Genomic DNA, 21,482 nt, shown 5'->3' with positions numbered 1-21,482 from the left:
TAAACAATCCTAATCTAAGTGTTTCATTCTTGGGCTTGACATTTTGTAAGAAACACTCTCAACTCATTGACCTAGAGTTTATTTGAATGTACTATAGGCCTGTGTAATGACATTGTATTTTACTGCATGGGTTATACACCCTGTTCATCTGTGCTGCTGATTATTGGACTATGTGGGTTAACATCCTGAGGCCAGTGATTATTAGGCTAAGCTCTTAAATTGATCAGTAACCCCACCACCCACCTCATTGATCCATTTCATGACCTCTTTTTCAGTTTTCCTTGCAGGAAAATGTCTTTTGTGAATACAGAAATTCAACTGTTGTGGAGTTTCCACATAGATATAGGGTCTCTGTGCTTGGAAGATACTCCTCATTCTTAATTCGTGATTCAGGAATGGGAATTTACTCCGTCACAAACGTGACAGAAACCTCCTCTTAATTTAAATGCATTTTATGTTGTAATGCATTTGTACTAAGACAAATGGGATATCCGTCATGATTGTGATGGAGTTTAATCTTGTGCTTGGGTGAATTAAAACTAGGCACCCCCTGGCGCTCACAAATGCACGTCTTGCTATTAAGCATACAACTCTGCTCACTTGCGGTGCTCTATCGGGAGGGGAATCACCCTGAACCCTCCAATACTCAACCCCAGGGTAAAAAGTCAGACTAAACCACAATCCTATGCACACGCATCAATTTAAATTACTATCATATAGCAGTACTGCACAAACAAAATGAGTGGATTATTTTTTTTTCTTTTAATTCTTTGCGCCCAGCCAACACGTGTTTCGACGTTAGGTGGTAGCGCTGTGACTTCTTCAGGGCTGTCTGGCTTTGGGTTTTGAGCAGATATTCACAAGGTCACAGAAAGAATGAAATAGAGGAGCGTACTCGCTCTGAGGAACATAGCCACATTAGAAGTCACAGGCTGATACACAGGCGGACTCACCAATAATTTGACCAGCCCTGAAGTAGTCGCAGCAATACTGCCTAACAACGAAACACGTGTTGCCTGGGCGTAAAGAATTGGATGGCAAAGAAAGGGAAAAAAACAAATCCACTTGTTGTTTTGTTTGTGCAGTTACTGCTATATGATTTTAATGTAAATGTATGCGTGTGCATAGGGTTGTGATTTGTTATGATTGTGGTGGAGTGCCCATCTGCTAAACCCTAAATGCGTAAAATGCTTTTCAAACTGGGCCTGCTGGTTTCACTTAACTGCTTCATTGTTTATTGGGAGCTTATGCTGATAAGGCAATCCCTTATTGAACAAAGGCTCAACTTAACATTATATAATTTTTAGAAAAACTAATTTTGAGCTATTATTTAAAGAGTATCCTATGAATCAAGCCGTGCAACAAGCATTTTAATTGAATTTATATATATAGCTAATAGTTTCTTGCAGACGTAAAGAAGTTGAGCACCAAATGGCATTGTGCAGTAAAATTGCATGGTTAAACAATTTATCTCTTTATAATATAGCCTATATTCATTTATAATATGTATTTATTTGCTAAATGGGTTCCAAACCCTAAGTAGCCCATATTAATTTAAAACAAATATTATTTGATTGTGTAGGCCTATCACAAAGATGGGGTTATTTTATATATATCTTGCATTTTCATGTTGATCTGTCCCAAATGGGTATTATAACACCTGGTAAGCAACAGGGAGGGATTTTAAAAAGGACAATATTTATGGGGGTCCAGTGTACGTGTCCTATCTTAATCTGTAACCAAAAGATGTACAAAGTTCCCAGGGGGTAGTGTTAGTATGGCTGGATGGTCTCTCTCTGAGTGAAGGTGTATATAAGCGTCAGGGAAAAAGTGTCCCTTGTCGGAACTAGGGATGCCTCACACAACTTACTAGCTTCATGACTGCTGTCATTTTGCCAGAAGGTTGTCTCGTCTCATCATCGGCTTCCTGCTCCAGCGTCAGGCCGGCGCTGCAATGCCTGACGGGTAGCACTAAGTGCTACGCTTTTGTGGAGTTCTTTTGTTCCTGGCCGTTGATCGAGTGTGTGTGAGGGGCCCAAGTGGTGGAGTAGTGAGCGTGAGGGGGTGTGTATTTAAAAAAGGTTAGTATAGTCTACTAAGACACCTTTATTCATGTAGCTAACTACCTTGTTAAAATTGGTAAAGGGAGGGGTACCGGGACTCAAAAACTATGGAGATTGGTCTCGTTCAACCCTCGCCTATGATCAGGTCAACATGTTTCATGCCCTATCGGCAATTCTTCAGGACCTTGGTTGTGCTCATAAACTCATATTAAGCTCGCAACGGGCTAGGGAGTGCGTAATATACAACCTGAGGGGTCAAAGACCGAAGCAGGTAGGTGTCCTGCGTAGGAATCCACCCCTCAGTCTCTGATGCTGGTCCCCACAGCCTGTTCTCGTGGGACCTGCGCTGTAAGGTAAGTATCTTAGCAGCGCGAGGATTTTACCTCTTGGCACCTAGACCCACACACCGGCGTGTCGCTCGGCACGTAGAACAGCTTTTCCCTGACGCTTATATACACCTTCACTCAGAGAGAGAGAGAGACCATCCAGCCATATTATAACACCTGCCACATTCAAGAACACTCAATGCTTAAGATATATTTCATAGTATTTAGTCACTCTTTCTAGAGTTGCATTGTTGAGTACTGATACAGTTCCCAATTTGAAAATGATTCTGCTCAGTATTTTTTTCCAGTGCTTTTATTGTTTTTGTGCAAAAGATGTGAACATTTAGCAATATGCTTAGGGAAAACATCCAGATGTCCCTACTATATTCTGCACAATAGACACCCTTGTGTTCCCTCTGCAAACCGTCATTGTAAAAACATAAAAGAACATTGAGGTCTGTTTACATAGCACTTTAGAGTGTATGAAGCAGTACTCCTATAGTGATCTTGCAGGTACTCTTACATGCCTTTTTGAATTGACCTCTAAACATCTAAATTAAGTATATTTATGGACGGTTAGAACAAGTAGAAAATAGTATGCACTAGTTGAAAGTTTTGGAATCAATTCACAAAAGGCATGTAAGAATAAGAGTGTGCTTACGGTCTGGATGCTAAATAGGGAACAACAACGGGCCCCGATACTGGCGCTTCGCAACACGGACAGTATATTAGCTGTTACACAATCCGCAGTCAATAAGGCTCTTGCCCATCACATGCAGCAAATATATACCAAGAGGCCACCGATGGCGCCTGGCCTTATTCCACAACCTGGATGCACATCCCCTTATTGTTCAGAGGACATCCTTCAGAGAGGAGCTTTAGGGAGAATTTTACCTTGAGGAGCTCTATGAGGCCCTCTGAGTATTAACAAAAAATAGAACGCTGGGGGTAGATGCATTCCCGGCTGAAACATGTCAAACGTTTACCGGCCAGGTGCTAGAACACATATTGGAGACCTTCCAGTAAGCACTCAGTGGGGATCCTGCCACCCTGAATGAGGGGGGGGTCATTTGCCTGCTTCTTGAACTGGGGTGATGGGGGACTGAACCTCTCCTCACACTGGCCAATTGCAGTGATTAACTCTGGCATAAAAATAGTGTGTAAGACTCTGGTGACCAGGTTGAAGTGAGTAGTGCGAGTACTAGTTAGTGCAGGAAGACTAGTGTGGTTTTGTACCACGACCAACGTAATACAGCCATGAATATATGATGTTTGACTCATGTACTGCACTCGTTGCAGGACAGCGACAGAGAGATGGCTCACTGTGGCGATAGACGTATTAAACACCTTCGACATGCTCAACTGGGACTACTTGGAGGTGATGAGGCGCATGGGGTCGGGCCCAGGATACAGTTTAATGTATTAAATTAATGTATGAGCAACCCACGGACAGGGTAAGAATAGGTAGACTGATGTCCAATGCATGGAGCATTTCGCTAGCTATGAAGTCTCTGTCGCTTCACATCCGGTCGGCACTGGCGGAGTGGGGACTTAGGATAGGAGATGTTACCCACTTGGTATCCCTGTATGCCGATGATGTGTTGTTTTCCTTATGGCTTTCACTCTTGTCTGTTCCTATATTGTTATGTTTCTTAGAACAATAGGGCGAGGTCTTGGGATTTTGGACAATCATTTGGAAAAGCCGCCTCTTTTCCCTTGGGGGTTTGACCTCCGACCGCTTGCCTTTTTCTCACTAATTAACTTTAGAACGGTTTCCTTGCAACTTTGCAACTAAATGGATGTTGACAAACAACTTTGAAGGAGCTTGAAAGGCCCAATTCGGCAGGGAAAACTCTTGGGGGGGGGGGGGGTGGAATGTTGCTGTAGCGATCTTAGTATGTATAGCACTCGTAACAATTACGATTGCAGCAAGCTCGCACTATAAAATTTAGTTTTACACCCCTATTTGAAGAGGTAATCTTTTTGTGGGAGGATTTAGTTTTTGACTTTACCTCCACAAAACTAGCTACAATGGTAGTACAATTCCAAATGTAAATGCACACTAACGATAGGAAATAGAATGGGTTACATATGCTGAATAAGTCTTCTAGAAGTACAAAAATTAGCAGCCTCATTCAAAGTATTGGATTAATATTGGGTGCACACACTCGCTTTTAAAATACCAGTTGTGCAAGTGGTCAGGTAAAATTTTGCGCTTGGTGGCTACTTTTGTGATTTTTAGGGGGAATTGCAGTCTTTGTGGCCACTTTTGTACACCCTTTTGCCACATCTGCACTGTCTCTTACCAAGTCAATGTCTTCTATGTAGAGTCTACAGGAGCGTGCCTGTGCAAAATTCATTAAACCACAATTTGCACTAATTCCATAACGAGCGCAAGTGAAAACCGGGAACCAATTTAGTGCTTGATCTTCACCTTTCGCCCTTAAATGACACAGGCTGGAGACCATGCACTAAACTAACCCCTTCTGGCAAGAAATTGGAAATTGTCATTCTCCATAATTGAGTCGCAAAGCAAAATCTAATTTTAGCTGTAATTTATTTTATTTTTTTAATTTTATTTTTTTATTGAAAATCAGACATAATACATTGGAGTACACAAAGAAGAAAAAAAAACAACAATACATAGGATTATAACATTCTAAAATGGGTAGGATTAAATATAATATAAAATGAAAAGAAGAACATATATGGCAAAAAGAAAGTAGCATATTTCTTTACAGGTGTCCATTACTTATATTAACGTTTAACCAGAGAGTTAAATCTATTTATTTAACCTACTCCTTGCTTATTACGTTCCTCCATCCAAATGATAAGTGGTTTCTATATATTCATACCTTTTTTTCTATTTTTTGAACCTTTATATTTATATAGGGCAATTTCTTGTTTCCCGATACAGATTAATCGATTTAGCCACTGATAGAAAGTTGGTGGTTCAGTGTCTTTCCATACTTTGGCAATCAGAAGACGTGCTATTGCTAAACTTAGAAACATAAAATCTCTGTGGCGTATCAATTTGCAGTGTTGCATCAAAACCCAGTACCATTAGTGTAGCAGTGATCTTAAGATTCCTCCCCGATGTCTGTTGCATGAATGACTCAATTCCCATTTTAACTCATGTATCATATCGGCTGGTCCGTTTTGGCGTCTTGGGCATCTATCCGAATCTCTCTTCCCCCATTTAAAGAGCTTCGCTGGTGTATAATATAAGCTATATACAGTCTTATATTGTTGAGCTTTAAGGTTAGATGCCATGAATACATTTTTACCAATTTCCAGCACCTTATTTATATCAACATCCCCATCATTTAGTTTGATTGACCAATTCACTTCTGTTTTTTCTAGATCATTAGATATAAATATTTTTGTAGCTGTAGTTCCTTATGATGTATTTTAAAATGAGTTAAATAAAGATGGGTACTTTCTATTTTATTTGTTTGAATTACCTGTCTTTGAGTCCAGGCTGTGTCTAGCAGCCAGCATGTGATCTCATCAATATTTAGGCTATGTACTCCATGTTGACGTCACATCAGTGTCTCCTAGTCACCTCCATGACAAGGAACGTAGTCTGTATTCATTAGTCTTTCGTTTCTTTCTTTTCCCCCAGTATTGCTTCTAAGCTAACCTTAGCCGACTTGAATCAGATCCTTTACCGGTGTGATACTGAGGAACAAGAAGACGGCGGAGGCAGTTACAACATACCGAACTGGACTCCCCTCAAATACGCAGGTCTTCAAGGTGAGGCGATACGTGGTTCTCTTATGAAATCGAGCATGACTGAGTGAAGAGATTGCTTCTGTACCCAGACTTTCCTTTGTGCATATTGGCCTGCGTGCTTTTCCTTCCTCTGTCTCTCTAATCACTGGCACTAGAAAATGTTTCCATTCTGGATTTTTTTAACGTTGGCAAAGGTGATTCATGTTAGAAGTGTATTTGTTTCTTGAGTCCCTCTTTATTTTATTTTTTTTATAAATGTTGTGCTGTGTCATGACCCGTCAGTGACATATGTACTTACATAGGAGAGGATTGGAAAGGCATTACAAGTGAAACAGATCTGTTCACATGTTGAGCAGGCAAATATGTCACATTGCCTGATTTGTCTCAAAGTTTTAGTGCCAATGTGTTGACACCAACACAGTAACTAATGTACATTTCCTATAACACCACATACATAACAAGACTTGACATTTATCGCACGCCCATAAACGTTTTGCAAGTTGTGTGTTTGTCGTAATACTATATTACCACTAGATGTCAGGCGAGTCATACGATTAAACAAAATTAAGTTAGGCAGTGCTAGTATTTACGAAAAGCTCGAAGCACAAAGATGGAAACTGCCTGTCAATAGCTTGATGGTACTTGGTGAATATACTAAACCGCGTTTACCTGTCTGCAACGGCCTACCACCCTCTCAAATAATGGATAACAGAGCTATTAAACGACGCCCCACCGGCTCCATCGACCACGAAGCCACTCACACTGCTCCATACACCCCCTCGCAAGGTACCGTTTTAGACAGATGTAGGTGATATCACGTTCAAGTTATACAGGTGGCGCAGGCCAGATGTTTGAGTATGGCTTGCCTCTATAGTCCGTTTTAATGGCCGCACAAACCAGCACTAGCCCCGGGGGAGGCTACAAGCCTTGGCAGCAGGCAGGGTCGGATTGGGATCACAATTCGGCCCGCATTCAAGAGGCGTGGTCCATATTTAAGGGGCGTGGCCCACATTCAAGGGGCGTGCCCTTTCATGAAACACCATTTGCACAGACAAGGAATGAAAGTGGGAGGATACTGTTCTTGCACACGACACAGGGCCAAGGTGACAATGGCCTATATGCTGAGCGACTAAAAAATATAGCAAGGCCCCTTTTTGTCACAAAATTATTCCAGCCCTCCAGCACAGGAGCACCTGAAAAACAGCAAAGCCCCTGCTATTACTAACCTACTCAGCCCTCCCCAGACCTTCAGCTCAGGAGCACATGAACAGAGGTAAGGCCCCTGCAATTAGTAAATTAATCAACCCTCCAGGCCTTGTTAAAATGTCCTGGCAGGGGAGCACAAAACACAGCTTTCTGGGTCATCCAAGGTAGCCAGGTAGCCAGGGGGGAGGCTGAGGTGAAGCTGGTGCATGGGAGGTGCCTTCCCAGTGTGTTCTGGCAGTTTGAGTATTTACCATTTACTGTAGTATTACCCTTGTACCTGTGTATGGTACCCTTTTGTAACATGCACACGCCACTTTTCTCTTGTAACACACTGTCTGCTACCTCTCACTTTTGTTTGCTTTAGATAGTTGCACAAGTGCCACCATTGCCTACATAACGTTTGTTCTTGTGCTGGAGTGTCTGCCATTAATTCAGTATTATACCTCTACTTGTATTTTGTACACTTTTGTAACCTGCACACATATCACTTTTTCCTCCTGTAATGTATCGTTTGCTCCTCTTGTATTTTGGTTGCTCACTATTGTCACTTTTGATTCATGTAACTTAGCGTTTGCTTTTGTAATTTGTCCACTTATAATTTTCCCCTCATGTATTATTGCTGCTCCTAGTGTGAAGCGCTCTGACATCTTCGGGTAAAGTCCACGCTATATAAAATCGCATAAATAAATAAATAAAACAAAAAAAATCCAAACATCACCAGGCCCCCACAGCAAGACCCATTCTTCCTCGCCCACTATGCCCTGAATGTGAAGGGCTGTGGGCGAGGTGTTAAGACTAACACCGTTTCTGGGCTGCATGGGCGCCAGGGGGCCGAGGTGCAAATGGCTCAAAGGCCTGAGAAACACCTTGCCCCCAGGGAGGCCGATTATTGCAAACAATCACCCCTCCCCAACCCAGCCTCAGCTTGATTGCTTGGCAGGGTAGGGGTGAAGGAGAGGCCACAGCTGACAATCGCTGTCCGGCCGCACAGCGAGGCTGCTTTCATTTTTTCAGTCTCTGTCTCCATGCACTCTGTGGGCCGTTTTTTTTTCTCCCCTTTCCTAGTCCACTCTCTGTGGACTGTGACAGGGGAGAAAAAAAAACGGCCCACAGAGGGCACTGAGGCTGCGGCCCTTCGGCCCATTCCCGAATGCCCGCCTTGCTAATCCGCCCTTGGCAGCAGGGTCATCCGGGCTTCCTCGCTTCTTGTCGAAATCTGATGCCACCCCGCATTCCTTCGGGGCCCTCCCTGGACCGTTCCTTCCACATCAGTTAGAGCTGAAGAGTTATTTTTAGCAATTGTTTTTATTGCCATGAATAAAGTTGCGGAAAACAACATGACATAGAGTGGCATGCAAGTCCAACACGGAACTGACCTGAACTGATATATGAATGTTGATTGCGGTACGAGCACCAAAACAAAAAAAATACTATTATATGTGAGAAGGGTAGGAGTGGAGGGAATAAGCTACCGAGGGAGGGAAGAAAGAAAAGGAGAAGAAGGAAAGAAAGACAGAAGAGGGGGATGGAACTACGGAGCGGGGGAGGGGGCAAGCCGGTGGGCCTGGCAGGCCAAGCCCAAGCCCAATAATAATAATCCAATCCATCCCCCCAATAAATTGGGGCGGGGGATGAATACAACGACAGACTGATGGGTGGCGATGAGGCGGAATCAAGAGTCTGGGTGACGTAGGGGGGGCGGGGGGACGTCCTGTAGAAAGCTGGACCATGTGGGTAGAAAGAGGTCGCCTTGTCCATCAAGTTGTAAATGACCTTTTCATAGGAAGCGGTCTTGCACATCGTCACGAGCCAGTCCTCATGTGTCCGCAATTGTGGAGAAGGCCAATGTCGCAGGATGCGAATCTTGGCTGCTGTGAGGGTGGTGACGAATAGTCCGCGACCTGGTGGGCCAGCTGGGGGTGGTCCGCCAGGTCATGGAGGAGAATGATGGGGGGGGCTCAGAAGCAGTGAGGGCACATAGGTAGATTTCTGGAGCGTAGACCCCACTCCCATCCAGAAGGGGTGGATGGCAGGAGGATATGAACAATATTACAGGGCGCGTAATCGCACTGCCAACAGGCAGAATCAGGGAACAACCCTGCACCCTGAAGCCGTGCGAGGGTCCCGTGCCAGGCCTGAAGGATCTTAAAAAGACTGGGCTTCATCGGGGCACAAAGAGTTTCAAACTAGTTTCATTTTAAGGGACCACCTCCCTGCACTTACAAGCCAGTCTTCAGGTTGGATGCAGGCTAGATATCTTTCAGCCTTCAGACAAGCTGTGTTGATTCTGTGCCCTCATCCACACACATCTGCTTTTACCTAGCCCTCCTGGACCAACACTTGACTGTTCTGCCTATCAAAAGACATTACAATAAGACATTCTCACCTCCATTGATAGTTGTGCTCTATTTTTTCTGTTCTATTGTCTTCAACTGTAATGTCCTGATTCTGTTTAATTCGTTCTTCATCTGTGATGATGCTGTTTTTTTATTTTTTATTTTAGGATTATTATCCGTCATGGTGGACATACGACCCAAGAATGATTTGGGACATCCATTCTGTGATAATCTGAGATCTGGGGATTGGATGATTGATTATGTCAGCAATCGTCTTATTTCACGTACCGGTGTTATATCAGAGGTAAGCAAATTTGAAAAAAATTGTTTGCTGTTAATTTTATGTGACTTGTTAGTTTTAGACCATGCACTCTCGTTTGTCCACCTCCCCTTGTTGTTTGGTTACTTAGGCAGTTATTTAGAGTTTTACCCTCTAAATTGGGCAAGCCAGACAGCTTCTGGTTTTGGCGGGTGTCCCCCTTTCTCCTAACTCTACATGAGTCCCTTAGTCTTTTATTTTGCCTACATTGAGGGAACCATCCTCACTGATGACTCAGTCACAGGCTACCTCACCTTGGGGTTACTGCAGAGGTTCCTATAGGGGTAACATCTCCAGAGGCAAAAGTGGTTTTACAATGCCTTCCGCCTCAAACCACAAAGCCCTCCTCCCCAATCATTAATAGCATTAATAGCTGGCTCTCTGCAAACTGCAACCTAGTGGCCCGCTGAAATTGGTCAGAACATGTCGCCCCCATGAGGCCAATAGATGGTTCACCACTGAGCTTAAAGCCAAAAACTCGAGCTCAAGGAGGCTGAACGCCATTGGAGGCGCGGATATTGCCCTGTCTTAAAAACACAATATATGACTCTCCTTCGGGACTATAAGAAAGCCATCCTCTTAGCAAAATCAGAATATTTCTCTTCTAAGATTCTTCTTGCGGTTAACAATCCCAAGGAAATCTTCAGTATTGTCCACGAGCTAGCAACATCTGATAGAGCTACCCCCAATCCCGTTCCCACTCAACTCCTTTGCAATTCCCTTAATGAATATTTTGTTGAGAAAATTGCAACTATTAAGCGCAATATACCTTCGCCTCCTCCTTCCTTCTCTTATCCCCAGCTGCCGCCCCATCCTTTTTTCCTAGACCAATTTCCCCTGTTGTCCAAAGAAGCTTTTCTCACCCTGCTCAAGAGGGTCAACTCAGGGTCCCCATCTGATTGCTGCCCTGCTCACATTCTCAGAGAGATTTTTCTTGTTTGTCCTGAGCCCCCTTTGACCCTCCTCAATAATTCCATTACTCAGGGAATTGTCCCTGATTTGTTTAAATCAGCTAAAATCATTCCTATCCTGAAAAAAACAGGTGCTGATTTTACCTCTCTCTCCAATTTCCGCCCCATTTCTTTATTCCCGTTCCTGGGTAAGATTTTGGAGAGCCACGTTACCACTTGCCTCAGCGCCTTTATCGAGGAGAACCACCTCCTAGCCCCCCATCAGGCAGGTTTTCGTCCATCACACTCCACGTAGTCGGTTGTTCTCTCTGTATTGGATGAGCTTAGAAGAAGTGCTGACATCAACTCTCCACAGGCTCTGGTCCTCCTCGACCTGTCCGCCGCCTTCGACACGGTCGACCATTCCATCCTTCTCTACTGTGTCGGGGGCGCAGGCATTCGGGGGTCTGCTCTTGCCTGGCACACCTCTTTCTTAGGGAACCGGACTCAGGCCGTACAGCTGGAGGGTTTCCTTGCCCCTACCAGCTTTGTCCCTTGCGGGGTCCCCCAGGGCTCTTCTCTTTCCCCCCTTCTCTTCAATCTTTATATCTATCCTCTTATATCTGCCCTGCAAAAAATGGAGGTCACTGTATACAATTATGCCGATGACCTCCAGCTCATCTTTAACCTCTCTTCTTCTCCTGACTCAGCTCTCAACTTCCAATCTATCCTGACGTTTATCAGTGATTGGATGAACGGTAATTATTTAAAGATAAACCCTGACATTACAGAGTTGGTCCTCACTGGTGGCCCCCTCAACCCCTGGACCTCTGCCTTCTGGCCCTCTTCTCTTGCCCCCCCCCCTGCCCTCTGATTCTGTGAAAACTCTGGGCATCAAAGTCAGTAAGGATCTCTCTATGCGTCCCCAGATCAGCACAGTGGTCTCATCTTGTTTCTTGTCCCTCAGAACCATACGCAAAATTTCTCCTTCACAGCCCTCAAACTTATTCTTATTGCCATGATCTTATCCCGCCTCGACTATGGCAATGGCCTGTACGTAGATATCCCTGCCTACAAACTTCGTCGCTTGCAATTAATTCAAAACCAGGCAGCTCGCCTGATTCATAGACTCCCCAAGTTTCACCATGCCACTCCCCTGCTAAAAACCCTTCACTGGCTCCCCATCCTTGAGCGTTCTTTATTCAAGATGGGCTGCCTGATCTTCTTGGCTCTGGCTGGTACTGCTCCAGCCTTTAACAACTCCAAGATCAGAGCCTACGTCCCCAATAGAGATCTGCGCTCCTCCACACAGTTTCTCCTAAGTGTCTCTCGCTTTAGGAGGAAAACATTTGGAGGCATGAGGCTCTCCACTCTCGCCCCCCCTTTTTGGAACGCCCTCCCCTTTGCTATCAGGTCCATTCCCATCTACACGGACTTTCGCAAAGCCCTCAAAACTCATCTCTTTTCCCAAGCATTCACATCGCAGTAACCCTTCATTCCCATCTGTGCCGTCCGTCAGCAGCGCCAAGAAACCGCAGGGTGAGCGAGCGCTTTACAAAACCCTTTACTTCAACTTCAACGCCTGCTTTCACATTAGAATTCACATCAACAATTTCTAAGATTCATGATAAACAGTTAACATTTCCAATTCAAAGTGTTCCCCTTCAGGTCACAACTGCACCCAGGGTCTTCACCAAAATTCTTTGGTTGGTAGCTGCCCACTGCTCAGAAAAAGAATACATGTACTTCCATATCTAGACGATTGGCTTGTCAAGAGCATTACACATCAAAAGTGCTTTCAATACACCCAAGTAAAGAACTTACCAAATGCCAATACTGCTTTCTTATTTAGATTCTTTTTTCTGCATAGTCCTATTGAAAATACAACAACATGGACTACAGACTCCTTTTTCTGTCAGAAATCAATCTTATTTTTTATTTTATTTTTCACGATATATCAAAAATCTAATCCTTACTTCCTTCTTTTTACCCTATTTGTACTTCCCACTCCTAGTTCTCACTCTTACTACACCTTTTACTCTTTTCGACCATTTATTCCAAACCTATCATACCCCATTCTTCTCTTACATTCAATCGCTGCACATAACCCACACACCCTATATTTTAGTGAAACTTTTTAGTCCCTATCTCTAAACCTAGCCATAGTTACAATATAAACACAACAATTCTGAAATTTACAATTCTTCAAATTTTGTTTAAAACAAACTCTTATGGCTCATAACACCCAGTAGTCTACGCGTTTCAAACTCTTGCCCTTTCTAGAGTTCTCTTCAGGACCACACAGCTTTCATTAACCTTGCTTCGGTCAATCAGAACCTTTTAATGCCAAAGAATACCATCTTAAGCATGCTTTTCTCAAAGGTCGCGGAGTGTTGACGAATCTTCACAACATTTTCAAGACTGATATGACGCTCACTTCAGCTGCTGTCTTGGCTAGTTACTACTGATTTGTACCCTTATTGCCTGTAGTTACTTCAGAGGTACAGTTTGAAAAGAATAATGCACTTGGTGTTTTGTGGGTTGGTGTATGTATTTGCATAATCCTCTCTAGTCCCATCCTTACTCGCTCCTCTCTAATGCCCTCCCATTTAGGAGTAAGTATTCCTCTTGTTCCAGCTACTCCCCCAGGTTCTTCCCACATTTACGACTTTCACCTATACCTATGTGTGCAGAGACCTCTGAAGATCTCCACATAGAAAAGATAGGCAGATTTCTCTGCATGTTGCACTATTATAGTGTTTCTAAGTCCACTACAATGTATAGTTCGTGGACAAGCCCCAAACTGTTTATCTTAATTTTTGTAGGTTTGTTTACAAAAGGATGCTCATGGATACGTAGATGGTTTTTAGAGTTGTACAACCATTAATAAATATACAGTTGCAAGCTGCACCCATTTGCCCTGTGATCTCTTCTGTTCAGCCACTGTTACTTGACACAGCACACTGGCGCATTCTGTCTGTAACTGTGCCTTTGTATCCTTTGTCGCTGGTGAAAATTTGAAGCATTCATATTTTCAAATTCATGTAAGTGTGTGTAGATAAGTTGTTCAAGATTGTATTTTTTACCTGTGCTAAGTCTTGTTTTCAAATGTGTCAGATGAAGTCTTTCTGTGTTCTCAAAAAGTAATACTAGAGTTTCCAATGCTAAAAAGCATGCCTGGTATTTAACAGTTTTGTGTATTTAATAATCCCGAATTCACGTGTAACAAAGGAATGCTTTGGTTGTTTGAACATGAATCTTTGTTTTGTCCCCTTAGCTCGGTGAATGGTTCAAGGCGATATTCTCTTACTTAAAGGAGATTCCACGTTACCTGATACCCTGTTATTTTGACGCCATTCTAGTTGGCGCGTACACTACACTTCTCGATATCTCATGGAGTCAGATGTCTAGGTATGTACACCAGTGTAAGATTTCATCTGCATGAGTGAAACAGTAGACCTATAGCTTTTTTGTGCAGAATGAAATAAGTAATTAAATCTAATTGGTTGAATGATCTGTGCACATGCCCTCATTTTGGTAGGTCACATCTTGGGTTCTGCCGTGAGTCTGGGGGTACACAGAGCCCTCTAGTGCAACAATATCTACTTTCAGTCTGTCAGAACTATCCCTGTTTTGAACTACATCAGAACGATCTCTGAGCTGGGAACTGATTGGGTAACAAATCACATTGGTAGTGCTATTGGTGGAAACAAAGATCCTTGGATAATAGCGGATCGTTTAGCACCCCCACACCTGTCGTGAACTTCAAAATAGTGCCTTGATGGAGCCTTGTGTTCTTGAGGTAGTGCGCTCTCTCCTGTCTGCGCAGTCCAGAGACTCCTTGGCGACTCCCATCCTCTTCGTACCCCCTCACACTTAGTCAGGCTGAAGGGTGCAGCCAGGGTGACTGCTACACCAGTCTGCACGAAGTTCCCAGCAAGCTGGATGTTGGTGGTATCAAGAATAGAGTACGGGCTGCTGATGTCTGGTGGTTGGATGGTCTGCAGTGGCTGCTAAGGTGTTTGTACATTGCCGCATAAACTCCAGACTCCTTTTACCTCATGTCCATGTGGAAGCCTCCTACTGGTGGTGGTGGTATGGGGGGTTGATTCTGGTACATGACGCGCCAAATAGGAACGAGGTCTGCCACAGACTTCAAACTTGACGTGACCCCTCTAATTTGACCTATCCAGTGGTTCACAAGCAGGAATTGGGTGCCTAGGCCTAGGCCTCTTGGAAAGCCTGGCTTCTCTTGGCAGCCATGAGCTATTCATCATGGACAAGAACTACTTTGACTTAATCTGGGTAGATTTCCAGAACTGCTCAAATTAATTTAGAGATTATTATACTTCACCAAAGCAGGTGATAACATTAGCACCGGTGCTGTAACAAACCTAATTAAACAGTGTTTGTTCCCAAGTCCCAAGCAGGAAACTCTTGCCCCTCAAAGGATAATTCTACGGCCATTTCCAAGACAGTAATTTGTGTGAAATATATTTGTGAATAAACTCAAACTTGCAAGTTTGTTGGAATTACTCGATTTAGGCAGGCTTTCCAGTCTTGCAATGCCCACAACTCCCCCCCTAGGAGCAAACTTTCTCACACTACTAGTACACGGTCTACTTCATTTCCAAATGTAAATTGGCTTTTTATGAGTACAAAACATGAACTTACTTGGAGGAATTTGTGCAGTTATCCTGCAGCGCCTTGCCACAGTTGCTCAGAGCCTGTAAATCGTTCACAGCCTTTCGTAAACAATTTAAAACCTGGATATTTCCATCTCTTTAACAACAGTTAACTATTTGCGCTAGCGGTAATATTCGGTTGATTCTGACTCAATGAGGAGGGTAGCACTGAGAAACTTTTATTGGGTAGCCATGCGGTTTACAAATCACATATAATGATAATTATAATTGTTCAACTTAGATGTGCACCCGGTCATTGGTTTCTATAACTGTTTCCTCAAAAGATGCTCAACATTTCCTTTTCACCTACTACAGATGTTGTTCAGTCTTCATCTTACACACAATAACCTTAACTTGTGGTGCATGAATTCATGCTAGCACATGTGTCAAATGTTACAATACACCCTATTGATTCCACAACTACAGATAGGTTTGTTGTTCCAAAGAGGCTGCAAGGCAATACTAGAATAAAAAACAAAATAGGTAGCAGTAGTAAAGCTTTATTTCGACCAAAAGGCCATACAAGTACAGAATAAGAGCATAATGCACAGCTTAGCAGCAATTGAAAGTCAAGCAATATCATAGTACCTAAAAGCCACGGGCTGCACATGTGGGGATACATTACAGGCAGTCGCAGGTAAAATTCAAATATGGTGCATAGTGACAAAACATTGCATGACAATGAAATGCACGATGACATAAGATCATAATGCAACAAAGTACATACTAAGCATAACAATACAATAATATCCAGGTCAACCTAGAGCCATTCATAAAAGAGTAAAGCAAGTAGAAACACGGTTATGGTTTAGGATGCCTGAAACCATGGCCTCAAAGTTGAATGGCATACATCTTCAAGTGAAGTTCACAAATGGAAGTTAAAACAAGCATTTACAATGCAATGGTCTCGGCATTATTAAAGGTAGAGCTATCAGCATTGTTCATGACTTTTTTAAAATCATAAATAAATGGCATTGTCATTTACATTGCCAATAGTCATTATTTGTTAGGTGAATGTATTTTGGTCAGCAGCGGTTTCCCAAAACACGTTGGTGAGCCTTTTTCACTTGAGTGAAATGCAGTACCTATGGAATTGATTGATCATGAAATCAGTTCCTTGTTTTTAATCCCGGTGGAATCCTTTAAGGGGGTCTGATAGAATAACTGCAATGCTTTTTTTCATTATGGGCGAGTGCAACTATTAGCCACTTGCATTTGTTCATTAATCAAGAGTGACAAAGCGAGTAACTTGATTTAAAAAAAAAAAAAACATTATTGGTTACCCGTTCTGAGGAGCCATTTCGCCTAAACTGTTTAACTGAAAGTATTTTCCCTTTACTCATTCACATTTGTTCCCCCTTTATCTGTGGGTGGCCCCTACATACTGTCAGTGCTCCTAGAACCCATTATTATCCCACCTCCCTCTCTGTCTTGTTACCTCCTTTTTCCACTTACATTTTTCAACCAGATTGCGTCACTGGGATTATCTATTGGGTTTCTTTGTTATTTTTAGCAAATTATATTTCTATTAATGTGCTTGTCCCCTTTAAACGGTATTACATTATGTTTTGTCTCATAAACCAACTACTTCTTTAGGAATGTGTCTGAGAAATTGCATTTTGCAGGCAAATTACCTGTCACTGATTTGGTCTATTTGACATTATTTTGCAGAATGTTTCTACTCTGCAGCCTGTAGGCGGCTGTGTGACAGTGTGGTGAGTGGCGGCTGTGTGACAGTGTGGTGAGTGGCGGCTGTGTGACAGTGTGGTGAGTGGCGGCTGTGTGAGATTGGTGAGTGGTGGCTGTGTGTCAGATAGGTATTCCGCCTCCAGGGGTACAGCTTGCTGTGCGAACGCTGCGTGCCAGGGTCGGAGGCAAAGCCTGAGGCCGTGTAGTGGGAGGCCACGTTGGGGGGGGGGGGGGTCAGGAAAGAGCCGCCGGCTGTGGGGGGGTGAAGAGGCCGTCTGAGGGCAGAGCTGAGGTGTGGGGGGAGAGCAGTTGCTCCGGAAAGCGTGGAGGGGGACCCCGGGGCATTATGTTACGGGGCACTAAGTGGTTATTACAGTACAATTAGATTTAAACAAGCATATAACCCAAAAAATTGCATTCTTTAAAAAAAAAATCAGAGGTAATAATGAAGGGCAAAACATTATTTCCTTGACAAATTGGGCTGATATTTTAACCCTTTCGATGCTGATGACGAGCTCAGCTCGTCATCACCCACGGGTGTCGTGTGCTGATGACGAGCTGAGCTCGTCATGGTGCCACTAAAATGGCATTTTCCAGCACACAGCGGGAAAACGCCTAGCAGCCAAGAGGTTAAGTAGTCAGCATTTTGAAAGTCAGCTTTATTACCTGTGGCCACATATTGTCGCAAACACGGTTAAAGTCAGTTAACTAGAGAGTCCACCCTTTTGAGCTTAAAACATCAGCACGTGTTGGAGTGATTATGAGGTACAAATTAATGGGGCAGTGACAAAATCTGAGTGATTATAGTATAGCGGTCCAGTGTCGCCCATGCGACACACTTTAGCCTGTCCTGGCATTTTAACCATCAGCACTTTGAAGGCCAGGATTCACATGCCTAAAATGTGAACTGCAAGTCCCAGAATGCAATCTTCCTGCTAAGCCAGAACTGACCGATGGAGCCACACGAGTGGCTTAGTAGAAATGATGTAGATACATATGCAAAAGGGAACGCCTAGCGATTGGGTGTTATACAGCACAAACCACGGCAGTGGCGCACATCTGGCCTTGAGCCAGAGGTTGGTGTCAGGAGAATGTCTGAAACATTACTGAGAAATCATAATCGCTGCATTGAATGTAAACACGCACTGTGCAGCTAAAAACCTATAGATCAAAGCAACATCTGCGACCGGTACCACAAGGCCTGCTTTAGGACAATGATAAACTGTTGACAAACAAGTCTCTCCGAAACAGGTGTTATGTTTGTTTGCTGCTCAGCAAAGTCCGTGTGCACGCAGTGATCCTGCCACAGGCCGCATGATTAATTAATATTACACATGTTGCCAACCTCGGAGAAATAAACGTATGAGAAGGCTCGTCCGTACCTATTGTACATTAACCCGCTGAGCTATCCCACCAGTCTCCAACGAATAGCATCAAGGACGGAAATGCACATCATAAAGTGTCTGCGCTTGCATGAAAAAGAGAAATGGCACTCGGATAGGTAATACCCTACTCTTCAAACCACCCCCTTCCTCCCACCGCTCGCCCCCCTTACGCCCACCCTCTCACCCGTCCTTCTACCCCATCGGTAAGAAACTAACACTAACATATTTTAAAGTCAAAATATTTTATTTACATTGTGGTCACAACTCTAAAGCCATCTAAGGCATAGGAAAACGCAAAAGGAATTTGTTCGTTAAAAAGTCAATATGTGCATTTATATACAAATTATTAATAAATCATTTTACAATCTCGTTACGTTCTGCAAAGTCAAAGGGGCAGACCTTCCAGTGGCCTGCACGCCGCTTATGGCGTAAAGGATCTAACAAATGCATGAGTTGCCTTCATAAAGTGGTTGTTCAATAATCATTCCCTGCTGGTCACGCTGGAGTAAAACGGATATCAATGATCCAAGACCAACGGATTTGCTCAGGGACAGTGTAATACAAGTTGATTGTTTATACATTTTCTAAACTAAATGTACAGTCAGAGACTGTATAATATGGGCTTCTAGAGCGCACTCCCAACGCAGCTTTAAAGGCACGAGCCTTTAACAACTGAGCGGGCCTTTAATGGCCGGTGCCCAGCTCTGGCGGCCTACAAAGCTATTAGAACATTCACCCCATGAGGGAAGAATGTTCTAATAAAGAAAACAAAGGCATCGGACCTGCTTGTAAAGTAAATTGTGAGCAAGTCCACACGCTTTTGTGGGCCCTATGTTAAGTGTTATAGCTCCTGGCACGGGGTGGCAGCGTCTCTCCGGAGTGCTTGGCAAAAAGGCCACGAGCCATACATTGTCCATGGTTTGGTTGCTGCGCTGGGACTCTGCAGGGCGCACACACATTCTATCCAGGTGGGGTGGAGGGTGAGCATTGCTCTCTTGAACTTCCCTGCACCTTGTAATGCTCTAGTCCCAGCCCTCAGGCTATGGGGCACCAGAATTTGCCAGTGTCTCCCTCTGTGAGGAGGCCGGCAGTGGTGTAAGTCCAGACCCTCTGGTATGGGTCTCGTTTCCAAGCTTGTCCTGGCTGAGTCCGGTGGTCCGAGGATCCGTCCAGGGGCAGTCAGGCGTGTCATGTGCTCGCGATCTCGAGGCCCTGGTCATCTCCCATCATCTTTCCACTATCTCTTTATGGGTTTGTCTAAGCAGCAGTCCCGGGCTCGTCATGGGTGGCGGGACAGGTGGTTCTTTCCCTGGTCCTTGTGTAAACCCACCCCTCTGTTTTTCCACTTTTAAGCCTCTATTTAGCAGGGGCAAAAGTCAGATTGTCCAGGGTCAGAGGCAGACGTGCGCTTTCATACCGGGGCACAGTGCAGCCCCCCACCTCCTGTTATACACTGTCTTTCTTTAAGGAGGCGGAAGTCCATGTGGCTGAGGCAGACACGCACCCCCTGCCGTGCGCCCCGAAGCCCTAAGCCCTGTTCTCGGCGCTCAGCTGCTTCATCAGCTCCTTGATGTAGTGGATGCTGCACCAATTTGCGTGTAGATAGATCACTGCATTCCTTCCTCATTCTTCCTCTATCTGGCCGCGAAGCGTCCCTCGAGGAAACCAGCTCCTCTACTAAGCCTGCGCTGCAAAAGACAGACCAGCGCATAATGGACGGACCCCCGTCCTCAAAAAGCCCACACCCAGGCCCACCCCCCACATCCCAGCACCGTGTAAGCGACCCCACAGGACCCGGTCTCCCCGCCCAAAGCCCGCAACCCATCCCCCGCACAGAAAGGCAGCTCCGACATCGAGAAAACATGGAAGGACCCAGGAAAAGGGAGAAGGAGGGGGGGCGAGGGAATCACTCACCACACGGAAAAACAGCGTCCGGGGGCTCTGGAGGAGATACTGCTGCTGTAGGTGCCATTGCCGTCGAGCTCCGTCTCTGCCTGCTGCTGCGTCTGTCAGGGCAGTCACCTCCATCACCGCGCATCGTCAGCCGCCGTCCAGGCAAGTAGGGACCGGCCTGTAATCCGGTGGCATGAAAAACGGCACAAACAGGCGTAAATGGGGGCAGAGGCAGAGGCTCGATGCTCACCTTCACTGCGGTGAAACAAAATGGCTGCCTCAAGCTTCTGAATTTTTCGGAATTGGGGGCGTGGTTTTGTGGTTCTGAGTGACAGACAACGTCACTGTCTAAAGAACGCAAAAAATCACGCCCCCAAATCCGAAAAGGACGGGGCTACATTGGAGTGACTGATCTCTCCTCCAATGGCTGGCCTCCTTTTAGGAAGCCAGCCAATGGGGAGAGACAGAGCAGGGAGGCGGGTTCTGAAGCCCCACTAGAGGACATTAATTCTCTGACCGGAAGCTGCTTCGCAGCTTCGTCCCGAGACCTAAAAAGAAAATAGGAGAACAAAAAACTCACTTCAAGGTCCACTATGTGCTCCTGTCCATATGGTAGTTAGTTCTAAATATCTGAACTTCGCTTGAAAGAGTGCCATGGACTAACTGTACAGCTGTATGAATGAACGGGGACATGATGTCAGCCGTGCAGTAACTGGAGTCTGCCAACTTGCAATGAGGGCCACAGCGCCGTGGCCTGTAGCCAGACTATCCCCCTCCAAACAGTGGAACACACGGACATGGTGTCGTAGACTAGAAGGTGTGATTAGGGTGTCAGGAGTCTGAAGTGCTAACAGTCCCTTAGATAGAGAAGTTAAATAAAAAGTGAGTTTGCTAGTTGTGAATTTGAAGCAGTAATTTGCACATACCAGCGTATCAAGTTCTAAACCACAGTGCC

General features: G+C 44.5%; 1 protein-coding gene across 4 annotated transcripts in view; it reads left to right on the top strand.

The window, feature by feature from the left end:
- Positions 1–21,482, top strand: part of AGL (amylo-alpha-1,6-glucosidase and 4-alpha-glucanotransferase) — a 354,506-nt gene that overhangs the window by 171,627 nt on the left and 161,397 nt on the right. For all 4 annotated transcript variants that reach the window (XM_086954603.1, XM_086954587.1, XM_086954609.1 and 1 more), the window contains exons 21-23: positions 6,015–6,145; positions 9,834–9,970; positions 14,153–14,286. In XM_086954603.1, coding sequence (XP_086810729.1) covers positions 6,015–6,145; positions 9,834–9,970; positions 14,153–14,286 — 402 coding nt within the window. The remainder of the gene's footprint in view (positions 1–6,014; positions 6,146–9,833; positions 9,971–14,152; positions 14,287–21,482) is intronic.

This window comes from Lissotriton vulgaris, chromosome 1_1 (assembly GCF_964263255.1).
Source record: "Lissotriton vulgaris chromosome 1_1, aLisVul1.2, whole genome shotgun sequence".
Classification (NCBI taxonomy): domain Eukaryota; kingdom Metazoa; phylum Chordata; class Amphibia; order Caudata; family Salamandridae; genus Lissotriton; species Lissotriton vulgaris.
This window is presented reverse-complemented; position numbering and strand designations above follow the sequence as displayed.